Source organism: Aricia agestis, chromosome 5 (genome assembly GCF_905147365.1).
Source record: "Aricia agestis chromosome 5, ilAriAges1.1, whole genome shotgun sequence".
Classification (NCBI taxonomy): Eukaryota; Metazoa; Arthropoda; class Insecta; order Lepidoptera; family Lycaenidae; genus Aricia; species Aricia agestis.
Genome location: NC_056410.1, coordinates 17,306,429 through 17,324,107, shown reverse-complemented (window position 1 = coordinate 17,324,107; position 17,679 = coordinate 17,306,429). Strand labels below are relative to the sequence as shown.

The 17,679-nt window shown below is 40.4% G+C and overlaps 1 protein-coding gene across 1 annotated transcript in view; it reads right to left on the bottom strand.

Moving 5' to 3' along the window:
- Positions 1–17,679, bottom strand: part of LOC121726946 (short neuropeptide F) — a 102,480-nt gene that overhangs the window by 31,361 nt on the left and 53,440 nt on the right. The window contains exon 2 of the mRNA XM_042114593.1: positions 2,367–2,465. Within this exon, the coding sequence (XP_041970527.1) occupies positions 2,367–2,463 (97 nt within the window). The 5' untranslated portion in view covers positions 2,464–2,465. The remainder of the gene's footprint in view (positions 1–2,366; positions 2,466–17,679) is intronic.

Sequence of the window (17,679 nt, the reverse complement as noted above, 5' to 3'; positions counted from 1 at the left end):
ATACATCTATCAAATATTTATTGGTATTCAATAGATAAAAATATATTTGTGGTAATGTTATTTAAACGGCAATAGGTAGCCTTAATTTATAGCAATAGGTAGCTAAAATATTGATAATAATCACAGCACTGACACAAATGACGCGGCAGAATCGGGATTGTTAATAAGTAAGGAAAATTGGCTTACTTGAGATTATCTGACCAGTTCGCCACTTGCCTGTTCGCAATGCTGCAATCCGGGAATTTTGTTAACGGCACTATCCTGCATCCGAACCCAAAACTGTCCCTGCTGGTTCACTGCACGTCCGGGAGAAGGATCAATGTTGGGGCTGGAGCTTGGAGCCGTCTACTGGAAGGTGCCTCGATGATGGTGATGAATGAAACCTGATTTAGACTCAATACGATTTATTGATACTTTAAAGTATGACACTTTGACATGCGCACACCGGCGGTGGTCCAATATCGAGTGAAGGGGGCGCGCCGCGCAGCCCGGGCGCAGGCCTACGTAAGCCCTGCGTGTGTGCGTGTGACGTCGATGATGTGATGCGTCGACAGATCATAATTGTTAATATTGTGAATGTATGCCTGTCTATCTTTTGATTCATGCTTGAAACACCTTATATTTGATTATTAGATATTATTATTGTGGGTGTGTTGATACTTTGAAAATCCTGGAAAAGGAGCATAGGATCTTTATCCAGAAAAAATATATTCCTTCGCAACTAGCAAATTTCGAGCAACATCTAGTCACACATAAAACCAAACACAATTTCTGTCCATACAAATAGCGAAGGAGTTTTGAGTACTGAAGAGAGTGACAGAAGCATAGATAAAGTATTATAGTATAGATGTAGTCTTAGCCCGTCATCGCGTGGCCATTTTGTGCTTATTATCATACAAGTAGTGCGCGTTTATTTTCTTGAATATTTCTATTTGTCGATTATTTTGAAGCAAGTCATTATAATACAGGAAAGAAAGTCAATTAGTTCATGATATCGATTAACGTTTTTATTCAAGTGATGAGAATCCGTAAACACACGTAAAAAGCCTTGCAATTTTTAAAGCCAAATTATTAATTGATGTGACATTTTTAGCACTAATGCCTTATATAGCACGAATAAGGGATTAATAAACTTATAATTTATCTTTTTAGCTTATAAAAATACCAATCGAAAATCCCAAAAAACGTTGTTTAAAACTTACGTATTTAATGTTAAATCCACGTGTTTAAGGCATTATTTGGCCATTCTTATGGTTTATTATTTAGCGGAACCACAAAACTCAACAATATCTGGCATTACATGTTCACTAAAAACCTTTATTAACACTTTTATTACATGAAATATGCAGACCGACTCCTTTGTTATGTCCTACTAAGTAGGACTTAACATTACACGCCTTTGACGCTTATACACCGATATAAGGCTCTCTCCAGTCTATAGTACCTCAATGGACAAAAGAGTATGTGGGCAACTTCTAAGCTTCAAAGTTAAACCAGAGTAGACAGAATGATAGAGTATGCCGACTTAGAACTGATGTTGAAATTTTTAAATTTGACGTATTATGACGAAAATCGTCGCTAGGGTTGTTAACTTGTCACCTACGAATTTGAAACTATGACATATTCGCTGGACGTGTTCCTCTTTGGTCGTATTGTTGTTTATGTTTTGGCACATGCGATTAAAATTGTCAGAATCCAATTTTGAAATCTTTATTTTAAATATTTAAAAATAAATTATATCAGCCAGCGCGAGGCACATTCCGTCCATAATCCTAGTGAAACCCGACGAATTTGACAGATATTGAAACCTGTCCGTCTCTTTGCAGTCGAACTACTGGTCGTTATGTCTATTGTGGTTAAACTATGGTCTGATACTCGTCTCATGAGACGAGTATCATCTAGTCACACATAAAACTAAACACAATTTCTGTCTTCATACAAATAGCGAAGGAGTTTTGAGTACTGAAGACAGTGACAGAAGAGTATGTGGGCAACATCTAAGCTTCAAAGTTAGTCTATAGTACCTCAATGGACAAAAGAGTATGTGGGCAACATCTAAGCTTCAAAGTTAAACTATGGTCTGATACTCGTCTCATGAGACGAGTATCATCTAGTCACACATAAAACTAAACACAACTTCTGTCTTCATACAAATGGCGAAGGAGTTTTGAGTACTGAAGACAGTGACAGAAGAGTATGTGGGCAACATCTAAGCTTCAAAGTTAAACTATGGTCTGATACTCGTCTCATGAGACGAGTTACAAAACTTAATAATATTAACTATTAAAATCCATATGGGTGCCTTATCTCATAGCTCTTTCATGCCATAGCTCCTAATGCCATAGCTCTATAAGAAATTTACATACCGTCATATTGGGACAGCGCCTGTGCGTTTGAGACGGGCAACGAGCATAGCGCGGTGAAGCCACACAGAGCGACCACGACGGCGATATTTCGGGACATGGCTGAAACAAATAATACGATTGGTTAGCTTTAACACGATATACAATTGAGCACTGAAATGGTATATAGGTATATAGGTATATTTATCAGTAAGTCTAATGCTAAGTACTTACATACGGTTTTGCTCGATAGTTTTACTCCGAATCGAAGGAAATGACATATCTATTTGACATATTTGATTCCATCGAGCCGGCTCGAAGCGAGCCTTCGAACTGTCAGTTTTGCGGTCCACACGGTGGTTATTGCTCGATTTGGAGTAAAACTATCGAGCAAAACCGTATGTGAGTACTTAGCATTTGGGTGGGTTGCACCAACTTACTTTAAATATATAGATAAATTTAACTTTAACTGTCAAAACTCAAATCCCTAGTAAAAGTCCATAATGGACGCCATATTGGAAGATAACCTTAACCTTAACTATAACAACGCCTCTGGTGCAACCCACCCTAACTTATGGGCATGCAATACTTATGGTATGAGATGCGATAATTTCGATAACCAAGCTAGATGTAATGGGGATTATCGACGGAGGTAAACGTGATTTAAATTGTACAAAAATCATAACGTTACAATAACCGACAATAATTATTATTTTAATCATGGCACTTGTTAACGGGACACTGCCTACTTTATACTATTGTATAATAATTATGTAGGTATGTTTTATAAAGAATTTTGTGTGTTTTTAAAATAACAATATTAAGTATGTTAATAGTGATAAGAAATATTGTTTCTGTAATATCTATTTATTATTATTATTAAACAAAGATCGATAAACTAATTGACATTGTTTTTAAAATAAGAACAACTAAGTAATACACGTCTTAAAGTGTTCAAACTATTCTTTACAGGGGGACACCTGTTGTTCTCCAGTTTCTACCTTTCTAGTTCAAATGACACTCGTGTTATTTAACCCAAAGGTTAACACTTTAAGAAGTTAAAAGTTTACTTCCGTTAAGTAAGTTGAAGTTGGTTCCTATTACATGACGAAATCCATTAATCGAAGGAAATACCTCGTAGGTACATACTTAATTCACTGCATTTATAACTTCTAACATTTATTTTGTTTATGGTAGTATGAATAGTTTCGAATGCGAAATTTTCAATAAGAATTATAATGAGCATTTCCGTACTACTATTAAGATTTTTAAAATAATGAATATAAACAATAAAAATCATATTACCAACTTTTTACTAAAAGAGCTTCGATACATTGCTTCCGACTCAATATTTATTAAATTAGCAAAAAATATATGGCCAGGGGTCACCAAATGGCGGACCGCCGCGACAACCCATTGTGTGCGGACCAAGCATATTTTTGTAGATGAACTTCGTTAACAATAAAATATATCGGTTTAGACTTACTGATGAACATCTCCAGGATTTAATGTCAATAGCTTGCACCAATATCACTCCAAATAAGCAACAAAAATTGACACTTTTCTCATTGATATACAGTAAATAAAAAATAAATTAAGTATATAATACCATTGTAATTTCCGTAATTTGCTTAATACATATTTATTTTATTAAATGTGTGGACCGCGAAAGTCATTTCATTTCTTAATAATATGGACCCCGATCGAAACTACTTAATTGGTGACCCCTGTTTTAGGCGCTAAATGTTTTAAAGTCAGTTTAAATTATAAAATCACCGTTGCCGTTATAAATGATAGTTGGCAATATTTTACTGGTTGAAATGGTTTATTAAAAAAATTGAAACTAATTAACACTGTAGCACAGATTACTAAATACTTAAATAGTTACTACGTAAAGTGTAAGACACACACGGTATGCCCTGTAGTAATAGTATAAAAACATAATTGTAGAACTTTAAGATTAATGCGAATGTGTAACAAAAACGATGATGATACAATGATCATCATCGTTTTTGTTACACGTGCAACATACTATTTTCATTATTGTACAATTACAATAATGAAAATATTATGTAAGCATAATATCACTATCACTGTGCGTGTACGTGTACGCTAATGATGAAAAAAAAATAGGATATAATATAAATACGTCTCGTAACCCGTCAAACGCGTGTAATATCCCACGTGTCACACGAATAAGTCATGCGCCCGCAAAGTGATACGTAATTTTATATGTCGGGAAGATTAAGTGCTCACCTTAAGTAACAAATTTATAGTACCGCCGCGCTCAACAAGTGGGGTAATGTCAACGCAATCGTGACGTCATTAATCACGCTTATCACGTCGCGTCACGACGCATGTTCCGCACGCGCGCGTTTTTTCATCCTCCCGCCTTTTTCAGTAATGTCTCCCGTAATCTAATGTGAATCAGCAATATTTAGGATTACTAGATTGGGAGCGATTTTTCTTGTGGGATTTTTTCGCTCGTTTGACGGGTTCGCTTTAAAGTGTTGTGACTTTTCATTTATTTTGGTACCTACTGATTTATACACTTGCGGTATACAGGGTGCAATTAAACCTTCCTGCCAAATTTTGATATATTGATCATAGTTAAAAATTAATCACTCAGTACTAAAATTATGAAAAATAGCTACCGAAAGTTATCCTACAAAACACTACAATTAATGGACACGATGCTACGGCCGCGCGTAACGTGCCCCCGCGCGCGCGCCTCTCCCCGCCTCACCCCCGATCATTCCCCCGCGCCACTAGTGACTGTTCTGCAACGATTTTAAATATTATGTCATTAAAAAAGTAACACCCAATTTTTCTTGGTTACTGGACTCTTTTATTGATACCTAAGCCTTGGAAAAAATTTGGCAGGAAGTTTTAATTGCACCCTGTATATGCTTCACATCGTTATACAGACGAATAAAACAGACACAATACATTATAATTTTTTAACATTTTATTAGGAGACGCAAACATTATACCCGAATTTTAAATTTTAAATTTTAATTTGGCGTAAGATACGACGTTTGCCAAATACCAATGTTCTTTCACCTTTACGTTAAGTTTTCCCGCTCGAGTAATAAATCCTGGTCCCCGAAAACCGTCGTATTTACAGCTAATAAGATTTATAAGTACAGATACAACGTACATTTACTTGGCCAAATTAGCTGAGGGTTTCAGGGTTAACACATAAACCTGCGATGCGATGTCGAACTTAGATTGAGAATTTCGTCACAAACCGCGTGTAAAAAAAACAACGGATTGAACTCTGGGTATGTCGACAGAAGTAAACAGTAGAATGTGACGCGACCACACATCGTAAAAATAATGGATGAAACAGATTATTATGGAATTTACAGAATATTTCTACGAAATAATACATTAATATTGCGACTTTCCGTCTAAGTATTTTTTGTATAAGAACTAGTGAGAACTAATTCAGAAAAAGTACTTACTAAGTTTATTTACACTCAAAAAAAATTTTTTAACAACATATTTTGTACTGGATGCAAAAAAATCTTCCAAGCAAAAATCTTATTAAAATTTCATCGCAGGTACTAGCGTCGAAGATTCATACGTTGCGAATTCGCAGTTTCGTGTGATAGCCTAGCATTTAGATACTAGACTCGAACCAATATTATAAATCCTCCAGCGCGGCCTAAATTTTCTATCTCATGAATACTGAACGATATTGAATTACATATCGCTTGGATAACGTTAACTTATTCCACTTATATGATAATAATATAAATACAAAGCTTCGGAAAATATAACCCAAGTAGCTCGAATATTGAGATAAGATAAAAGTAAACGCAGTAGACGGAGAATTGCAGCAGTGTGTAAATAAGTAAATAAATATCGAGACTACACGTTTGCTGTTTTATTTTATGGAATAAATTAAAAAATAAAATTAACCACTTTCCATACAAAACTTTTTTTCTGTCTAGAAACGAGAATATTTTCCTTTTACTTTACAGTTGCACTGTATTTGGATAGAAAATAGGAATACCGTACATACTTTTTTTTTAACATGGGGAAATGCTTTACGCATCCCCGGCAAATTGGGGATATCGGCCGGGGTATGTGGGACTCCTGTTACCCACTAAAACCCTATGGTGCTCCACTCATCGCTTAAGAGGATACACCAGGGGCGAGAGAAATAGAAAATAGGTATTTGAAAATGTATTGCTGTCTCACCAATCTCAAGTCTCCCACCGCAGAGCGCGATAGAGACAACACGACAAAAGTTCTAATAAAAGAACAGAAAATCTTCGATTCGTTGTCCGCTGATTCCTTCTCCAAAACTTAACCGATTTAAGTAGTTTTTTCATTAAGAATTAAAGGAAGGCTTGAGCTGTGTTCCTATGTTTTATTTTTTTTGTATATTTTAGCCAGTTTTGTTTCCTGGGTGTTTGAACACAGAGGAAAATCTGGCCATTTTTTTGGGTTTTTGGACGTTCTTATCTTTTTTAATAATAAAATTATGAAAAAAAGAAAAACATAGGGACATGCTAATAGTGGCCATAGATATTCAGGAAAAAAATCATATCTCTACCTGCATTATCCAGGGACGAAACAGGGGACAACGTTTGTATGGAAAAACGGCGGTGTGGAATCCTCTTAAGGCAGAGTTGCGGGTACGATAGAACCTACCGTAACTCTACCAGGATCAGCGCCCGATCCAGCTATTTCGCCGCTCCGGGCAAAATAATAATTGCCGCCCCAAAAACCGGCCAAGTGCGAGTTGGACTCGCGTACGAAGGCCGCACCGCTCTCAATTTGCCGCCCCTTATTTTTGCCGCCCCGGGCAATTGCCCGGTTTGCCTCCCCCTAGATCGGGCCCTGACCAGGATACCGTACATACTAGTAAACTTTAAAAAAAAATGTTTGTCCTTTTCATGCTTAAACCGCCAAACCGATTTTGATGAAACTTGGTACTTAAAGTCTGTCAAGAAAGTGAAGAAATTAAAAAGTGGCAACATCGTATTGTCATCCCTTTCAAATCAATCTAAGAAAAAAGGGATGACACTACGATGTTGCCGCTTTTTAATTTCTTCACTTTCTTGACGGACTATACGGTTCCCAAGAAATAACATAGAATTATCCCGCATTCGACGCAATAAATACAAAATTGCAACATTGTTCTTTGTAAACATCGAAACCCAAGAATAGAATTTTATAAAAACAAACTCTCAGTGGAAAATATTAAGATGCTCATATAAAGTGTCAACTAGGACGTGTCGACACAAAGTCCGCCATTTGTAAAGCCATCTCATGTTCTTTCTGCTGAGAATACTTTATCACTTTTTCATCTAAGTGCGGTCATGGATATAAAACTAAATCATACTTTTATGATGTTTGTGCACTTGACAGTACTAACTTTATAGTATACCTATTAGTTAAAGTTTGGTTAAAGAAAACTAGGATTGAAAATCTAAGATTGTTTGTGTTGATATAATAATAATTATTATGAAGTTTAATAGGCCTGGGCTGACCCTAGACTTTAAATAATTGTCATGTATTATAATACTCTACATTAATTAATTACTAGATGACGCTCGTGACTCCGTTGCACCAGAATTCGTTTGTCGCGCGGGAATTGTACTTTTTTCCGGGATAAAAAAATATTCTATGTCTTTTCCCGGAACTCAAAGTATCTCAATACCAAATTTCAGCAAAATCTCTTCAGCGGTTTCGGCGTGAAGAGGTAACAGTCAGACACACTTTCAAATTTATAATAGTAAGGTAGTATAGACGCCTTCGTGGTCTAGTGGTATAGAGCGCGGCTCTTGACTCGGAGGTCGTGGGTTCGATTCCCGCGTTGGAAACATGTTATTTCCAAGTTTGGTTAGGACAATGCAGGCTGATCACCTGATTGTCTGACAAGTAAGATGATCCATGCGTCGGATGGGCATGTAAAAAGTCGGTCCTGCGCCTGATCTCTCGCCGGCCGTGTCGGTCTTCCGTCCCACTGGGTTATGAGAGTAAAGGAATAGAGAGTGCTCTTGTGTACTGCGCACACACTTGGGCACTATAAAATTACTCCTGCGTAGCTGGCCTGGTTTCAATGAAACCGGCCACCGTCACCGAAACCGGTGTGGGAGCTATTATTATTATTATTAGTAAGGTATGGATCTAAATCCAATTCCTAAGAAAATGTAAAAATTGTGTTGTAATGTAAAAAAAGTTTATAATATGGGAATTGTGTGCCAATAAACGTTTGTTAAAGCAAGAACTTTTTTAGCGCCGTTGAGCACTTTTTAAGGTGGATAAAATAATTTGAAACTCGCGTCTGGACACGTGATACGATCAAAAATTTGTAAGAATGAAATTTGATCAAGGCACGTGTTAACATAATATACATATACATTATACATGCAGGCGGTCTACAGTAGACCGCCGGCATGTATAGGATAGTAGAGTAGGAGTGAAAAAAATGTATGCCTGCTGCTGCTGTTGTACTGCACTTATGCCTCCTTGTTTTTATTATTTCCAATGTTTTTATAGCAAAATATGTAAAAGGTGTGAGCTGCTGCTGTTTCATATTTAGGTTTACCTTCTTATTTCTATTCTTTTCCATACTTAAAATAATATTACAAGTTTTAATACAACAATATTACTACTCATAATTACTACTTCTTAATATATAAAATTCTCGTGTCACAGTGTTTGTGCGCGAACACCTCCAAAACGTCTCAACCGATTTTAATGTTTGTGTGTACATTCGTTAGGCCTGAGAATAGGTTTTTATCTACTTTTTATATTGATACTAGAAATAATTTATATGGCGAAAGTACGTTTGCTGGGTCAGCTAGTAATTATTATAAGAAGTGTTTAATACAAGTGTAATTGCTAATGAGCAATTGCTAGTAATCACAGCGGTTGCGGCAACGAGCATTCCAGCAATAGTGTTGTGAGCAAGCCGCCCCAGGGACCAGTAACGATTCTCGTTCACTACTTTACCAATTTTCTTTATTACTATACGGAGTTATTATTCTTATACTTTTTTGTATAAGTTGGACTTTTTTGTATAAGAAATGTCAGATACAATGTTTCATGATGACAAGCGATTGAGAATATATTATAGTTTATTATGGTATGCTTAATAAAGAATGGGCATTGTCCAAAAAAAATCACAAGTACTTTTAATATATCTTTTTCGTTGAAATAGGGTATTTAAGAATATAAATTTAATATGTTTTAAATATTTTTTTTAAGTTTTCGGATCTATGACGTCATCATCGGCGGCCAATATTGACCTACAGCATTGAATACATAAAAAAGAGCATTGTCAAATATCAACAAGGTGTTAAATGTCATAAGAAAATATACTGACCTCCAAACCTTACGTCTCCTACTCGTGTTTATTTATGCTAGAGATCGCCCAATGGTCGAAATTCGACCTTAGTTTCAACGACATTAGGACTACTACCTATATTTTGTAAAAAAAATATTGACTTTATCATATTTTTTCAACTCTTGCTTCTGGGACTCAGCTTAACTTACAAAAGTGGATATAATTGTTGTTTGACGACCTCCGTGGCTCAGTGGGTGGGCTGTCGGTAGCTCAAGCCGGGGGTCGCGGGTTCGAATCACAAAAAGTTGGAAAAAAAGGAACAAAAAGTTTTCAAAGTTCCTGGGTCATGGGCGTGTATTAAATATGTGTATCATATAATAAAAATCTTAAATATATGTATAGTATAACAGTATCAAATATATTTCCGTTGTCTGGTACCCGTAACACAAGTCCTTCAGGTACTTAGCACGGGGTCAGACTGACGTGGTGTGAAGCGTCCATAGATATTATATTATAAAATTGTTGTCTTAGATTTTCTTCAGTAGTAGAAGGAAGGGAGGGGAGGGAAGGTGCTATTTGTGTAGTCACCCGAGCGTCATTGAGACCTAGTAGGAATGAAAATATTGAATGGACCTCTAGACCAGGAATAAAATTTAACACCATGTTAGGTGATTTGATTTGACGTGAGCGCATGGTAGAACTCTCGATGGCTCTAACAGGCCGTTAACTGATTTAACAAGCCATTATTTATTTAATATTGCTTGATTGCTTGATGAAACGGGTTACGGGACCTAAGTATCTTATATCTTTTCGTATTGTTACGGTACATGGTATACGGACACGTGGTGCGCAAGTACATACTCGAACCTTCTGGGAAGGTCCAGTGTTTGTTTACGTGTTTACCTTTTATTTGTTAGCGTGTTTGAATTTAGACCTTATGACTGAGTACATAAGGTCTAAATTAAATTCAACTTACTGCACTTATCGCAGGGACGGCAGTTTTATTGTGGTACATTCCCGGGCCTCCTAGAAATTTCCCACGGTTGTTTACTTGTTTGCGTGAATCGGGAAATTTCTGGAATTCGTCTCGCCATATAAAAAGAGCCGCAGGCGCGCCCGGCTAGTCAGTTTGTTTCGAGCTTTCATCAAGGCGATTTCGGAGTGAACACAAGTGATCAATAGTGAGTGAACCAGTGAAACCTGCGACTTGGCTACGACCTAGGACAGTGATAGTGCTTAGTGATTGGACCTAGTGCTAAGTGTTGTGACCTAGTGTTTAGTGCAGTGTTAATAAAGTCTTCAAGAGAGTCACCAGGTCTTTCTCTCCAAATCCTCGAACCCTAGCACGTAACAACTGGTGTCAGAAGTGCGATTTGGAGATGCCATTGACTCCGAGAGAGGACTTCAAGGGGAGTGTCAGGACAAGGGCGCAGCGAGCTGCTGCCATTGACTCCGAGAGAGGAGTTGCGGAGGCCACACCCACTGGGGACCAAGCTCCGCCCACTGAGGGACAGGCCCCACATACTGGCCCTGCCCACATGGCTCCGCCCACTGGCCACGCCCACCAGGATCCGCCCACTGGCTCCGCCCACCGGGACACGCCCACTGGCCACGCCCCTCTGGCTCCGCCCACTTTGGACATGGCCACGCCCACTGGCTCCGCCCACCAGGCCACGCCCACTCAGGCCACGCCCACTGGCCCCGCCCACCAGGCCCCACCCGTAGCTCCTACAGCCCCCCAAGTGGCCCTTCATTTAGAAAGTTTAATTGAATTAATGGAGCTGCAAAGGGCTGAAATCAGAGCGATTCGAGAGGCACAAGACCGCAAGTTTGGCGCTTTGCAGGAGTCACAAGACCGCAAGCTCGGCGCTTTGCAGGAGTCACAAGACCGCAAGCTCGGCGCTTTGCAGGAGTCACAAGACCGCAAGCTCGGCGCTTTACAGGAGTCTCAAGAGCAACAAAAGGACCTCCAAGAGAAAGCGCTTCTGGCCATAAAGGATGTCAGTGACACGGTGACTAAGCTTCGTAAAGATGTCGACGTAATGGACGAACGCGTTACCGGGTTAGGAGTGGATGTGGAAAATGTGAAAACCGGCCTCACTGAACTACAGAAGAAAGTAGTGCGCCTGGAAACCACAGGAATCGCGGCGTCTAGTGGAGCTTCCGTAGTGGTACAAGGACCAAGAGTTAAAGTGCCACCATACGACGGTACTACTTCCTGGAACGCTTATCGTCAGCAATTCCAGACGGTTGCTTCTGCCAACGGGTGGACTGACGAACAATGCCTGACCGCTCTCACTGTCGCGCTCAGAGGGCAAGCCTTGTCAGTCCTGGAAGCACATACAGGAAATGGGTTCAAAGACCTGATGGAAGCCCTTGAATCCAGATACGGGGAGCGACACCTGGAGCACGTGTTCCGTGCTCAACTTCGTGACAGAGTCCAACGCTCAGGAGAAGGATTACAACAATGGGCGTTGGAAATTGAAAAACTCGTCAAGAAGGCACACCCAGGAGCTGACGCCAAGATGGTCGACACGAATATTGTGCAAGCATTTGTCGACGGAATCAGGGATCTGGAGGTCAGAGCGGCGGTGAGGCTTCGTCACCACACCTCGCTTAAGGAAGCATTGGCGCATGCTTTGGAAGTCGAGGCTGTTCGCCGTGACATACGACAGACCCATAAGATCCACGAGGTCTCTGAGGAAGTCAAGGAGGTCAAGGCTCCCATGAAGAAAAGTTTTGGAGCCATGTGCTACAAGTGCGGCGAGAGGGGCCATCTTCAGCTCAACTGCCCGCAGAAGGAGACCCAGGAAGAATGAAAAGGCTCGAGGAACAAATGGAGGAGCTGAAGAAGCAAGGGGCTTCGTCCCCTGTCCGGGAGCAGGGAAACGAATAAAAGCCAGGACTAAGGGGCGAGTGCTGGCTGACACGGAGGAAGCCCCAATAACGGTTGTCTCCCAAGCAAGTAGCGGGAATAGTCTGGTGATTCAGGGGACTATTAACGGGATGGACTGCAAAATGACTCTAGACACAGGAGCCTCTAGAACAATAGTGAACCCAAATTTGATAAAAGCCGCAAGGAGGCACAAGAGGAGAATTAACTGTCAGCTTCTTACCGCCTCCGGTCAGCCAATACCCGTCCTGGGAGAAATGTCAGTTACGATGAATGTGGGGGAGTCCTCATACCCTCATGACGTTATCGTGGCTGAGATTATGGATGATTGCATCTTGGGTTTGGATTTCATGAAGAAGCACAACTGCAGAATTAATGTCGCTGACGGAGTTTTCAAGTGTGGTGAAGAAGAAATTTTCATCCTTGGAGGCGCCTGCGGGAAAGTTGAATGTGTAAAGAAAGTCATAATACCTGGACGTGCGGAAGCTCGGGTGCTGGTGAAACTACCGCCAGCTGGAAAGAAGAAGTTGAATAGATGCGTGTTGATCGAAGACACACCTACCAAGACATCAGCGCAAAAACTGATGACGGCGAGAACCCTTGCTAGTGGAAGCAGTAACGCTGTGGTCAGGGTTCTGAATCTTGCTGATCGCGAGATCTGCTTGAACAAAGGTGACGTCATTGGAAAGTGCGAGGAAGTTGTCTGGATGAGAAAGTGTAGTTCGATCACAGGCTCAGACTCAGCAAACACCAGCAACTATGGAATAGTGACTGAGCTACTCGATGACTGCAAGAGTAATCTGACTTATTCGCAGGGCATGAAAGCTAAGAAGTTTTTACAACGCCACGCGAATATCTTCTCCAGTCAGGAAGGCGACCTTGGAAGAACGTCGATGGTTCAGCACAGGATAGATACCGGAAGCGAGAACCCAATTCGTCAACGAGCAAGACGGATACCCATTGCAAAGGAAAAAGAAGTTGAAGGCCTTTTGGAGGACATGAGAAGGAATAAGATAATTGAACCGTCTGCAAGTCCGTGGTGCTCACCAGTTGTATTAGTGAAGAAGAAAGATGGCAGCACAAGATTTTGTGTGGACTACAGACGTCTCAATGATGTCACTAAGAAGGACAGCTATCCATTACCTCGAATCGACGACACTCTGGATACCTTGAGTGGCATGAAATGGTTCTCGACCCTGGACCTGAAATCTGGATACTGGCAGGTGGAAATACATCCAAAAGACAAAGAGAAGACAGCGTTCTCCACCGGTAAAGGTCTATGGCAGTTTAACGTCATGCCCTTTGGATTGTGCAACGCACCTGCCACATTTGAGCGACTCATGGAGTGTGTACTGGCAGGCTTAGTTGGAGAGGCTTGCTTAGTCTACTTGGATGACGTCATCATTGTTGGCCGCGACTTCGAGGACCATTTGCGAAACTTAGAACGAGTTTTCGCCAAAATAGAGGGGGCCAAGTTAAAGTTGAATCCGAAAAAGTGTCGTTTATTCAGGAGTAAGGTGAACTATCTCGGCCATGTTATCTCCAGTGATGGAATTCAGACGGACCCGGAGAAACTAGAAGCAGTCCAAAATTGGCCAACCCCTAAGAACAAAACCGAAGTGCGGGCATTTCTCGGCCTATGCTCCTACTACAGGCGTTTTGTTAAGGGATTCTCAGAGATAGCCAAGCCATTACATCGGCTGACAGAAGATAAACGACAGTTTATTTGGGACGAGACTTCCGAAGATTCTTTTCAGAAACTAAAGAAACATCTGTGTGAAACACCAATCCTGGGGTATCCACAACCTGAAGGTCAGTTTATAGTCGACACGGACGCAAGCAACACGGCCATTGGAGGGGTGTTATCTCAAAAACAGGGTGAAAGAGAAGTTGTAATTGCATATTTCAGCAAATCTTTATCTAAGCCAGAGAGAAACTACTGTGTGACAAGAAGAGAACTCTTGGCTGTCGTAAAGACGCTACAACATTTCAGCAAGTATCTCATCGGCAGACAGTTTCTACTGCGAACTGATCACGCAGCCTTGAAGTGGCTACTACAATTCAAGAACCCAGAAGGCCAAGTAGCTCGATGGATAGAACAACTCCAGGAGTATGACTTTAAGACGGAACACCGCAGCGGAAAGTCGCATGGGAATGCCGACGCACTCTCACGAAGGCCGTGTTCAGAAGACTGCAAACATTGTGTTAAGCAGGAATCTAATGAAGTAACATTAAAGTTAACGAAAACAAGTCCTTTGGGTCCATGGGAGAATGATGGTATGAGAGAGGCTCAAGAAAGAGATGACGACCTTCGACACATCATCACATGGAAGAAACGGGATGACGTAAAGCCAATCTGGAGTGAGGTTGCACCCACTGGCGCTGTCACTAAGGCGTACTGGGCGCAATGGGACAGTCTGATTCTTCAAAACGGAATACTTTACCGGAAATGGGAGAAGACCAACGGCAGAGAGTTCCATCTTCAGATAGTTGTCCCAAGAACGAGAGTACCGGATGTTCTCCGTGAAATGCATGATGGCGTATCAGGAGGTCATCTAGGAGTAAAGAGAACGTTAACGAAAGTGCGAGAACGATTCTACTGGTTGCATTGTCGAGATGATGTACAGGATTGGTGCCGCAAATGCACTACTTGTGCTGCAGTGAAGGGACCACTGACAAGGAGCCGTGGGAGCCTGCGCTTGTATAACGTTGGCGCACCGTGGGAACGAATCGCAGTTGACGTAGCTGGGCCATTTCCTGTAACGGAATCAGGAAACAAGTATTTCATGGTTGTCATGGATTACTTCACCAAATGGCCCGAAGTGTTCGCCATACCAAACCAGGAAGCTACAACAGTTGCTTCTAAGCTAGTCGAAGAAGTAATATCTCGCTTTGGTGTGCCTCTAGAAATCCATTCCGATCAGGGCAGGAATTTCGAATCGCAGGTCTTCCAGGAAGTGTGCAGAATTTTGGGAATGCATAAAACGAGGACCACCGCGTACCATCCACAGTCTGATGGAATGGTTGAGAGATTTAACCAGACCCTTGAGAGGCATTTGGCGAAATTGGTAGATGACAAACAAAAGGACTGGGACAAGTATATACCACTCTTCCTTCTGTCGTACCGTACCGCCGAGCATGAGAGCATAAAAGCTACCCCGGCGTATGTCAATTACGGTAGAGAACTACGAGTACCAGTAGACCTTTTGACAGGAGGATCACCGGAAGAACCAAAGACCGTACCAGATTATGTCTGCGATTTAAGGGAAAAGATGCGTTATATACACGCCATGGTTCGGGAAAATGGGTTACAGTCAAGTGAGAACATGAAGACCAGATACGACCGGAAATCGAATACAAGCGGCTTCGAAGAAGGGTCACTGGTGTGGCTGCATAACCCAACTCGCCGAAAAGGCAAATCTCCAAAGTTGCAGACCAAGTGGGACGGCCCATACAAAGTGGTTACCCGATTGAATGACGTGACTTACAGGATTCAAAAGCAACCAAGAGGGACATTCAAAGTGGTACACATAGACCGTCTGGCGCGTTACCATGGCAGTAACAATGATGCTCGGGACGAGCATCTCTAAGAGGGGAGTAGTGTTACGGTACATGGTATACGGACACGTGGTGCGCAAGTACATACTCGAACCTTCTGGGAAGGTCCAGTGTTTGTTTACGTGTTTACCTTTTATTTGTTAGCGTGTTTGAATTTAGACCTTATGACTGAGTACATAAGGTCTAAATTAAATTCAACTTACTGCACTTATCGCAGGGACGGCAGTTTTATTGTGGTACATTCCCGGGCCTCCTAGAAATTTCCCACGGTTGTTTACTTGTTTGCGTGAATCGGGAAATTTCTGGAATTCGTCTCGCCATATAAAAAGAGCCGCAGGCGCGCCCGGCTAGTCAGTTTGTTTCGAGCTTTCATCAAGGCGATTTCGGAGTGAACACAAGTGATCAATAGTGAGTGAACCAGTGAAACCTGCGACTTGGCTACGACCTAGGACAGTGATAGTGCTTAGTGATTGGACCTAGTGCTAAGTGTTGTGACCTAGTGTTTAGTGCAGTGTTAATAAAGTCTTCAAGAGAGTCACCAGGTCTTTCTCTCCAAATCCTCGAACCCTAGCACGTAACAGTATATAGGTTTCGTATATAGGTTTTGGGGGCGATAAATCTATCTAGCTAGGAATTATTTTTAGAAAATGTCATTTTATTCATGTTTTATCGAATACCGAGCAAAGCTCGGTCAAATAGCTAGTAATAATTTTATTATTGTAAATGTTTATACATAATCATTATTACTTGTAATGTTATGTAAATAATATACTTCTCTGTACGTAACATGTGTTTTTTTTTCTATCTATGGTGTCATAAAAATTATATTTTCATTATGACATCTTTAACAACCGCTTACATTTCTGAAGCGAAAAAAACATAAAAATATGTTTAAGTATAAAAAATAACATTTAACTTGTCTGAGTTTACAAAAAAAAGTAGGGAAATTTTACAAATTTATGATTTGTATGGCAACCCTCATATCACGCACATGTCCTACACGGGCGGCCATACTCGTAACTAGGCTTCACTCGTGATTAGAGAAGGTTACGTCCGTATTTTTTTTACGTCCGTGATAGTTACAAAATTTTTACAAACTCGCCATGCACAGTGTTATGCAAGATGTAACAATTTAATCATAAACGAAATTTAAGGGTCTGGTCAGCCAGATTATGCTAAATGTTTTATAATGATATGGGTATTGTCATATTTCTTGCTACGGATTTTTTTACAACAAAACAAAAAAACATAATGTTTATTACATTATGTTTTTTTTCCATCAATCGACAAAAACAAATAAGTATTTCCTTGTAACATTTACGTAAGTTTTTAATTTCAATTCTGTAATAATTTAGCACATAGATTTTTGTAATCTGAAAACGTCTTCTCTAGATGCTCGGACAGTTTTAGATTCGCCCGAATCGTACAAAGTTTGTTCATAATTATTACATGTATATTATAATTATAATCGATGTCTTAAGTATGAGAGGAAAATGTTTGATTTTAAAATAATAATTATGTGCTCGTTTCTTCGTGATAGTAGATGTGCTTGGTGTATACTGCATAATACTATCCGC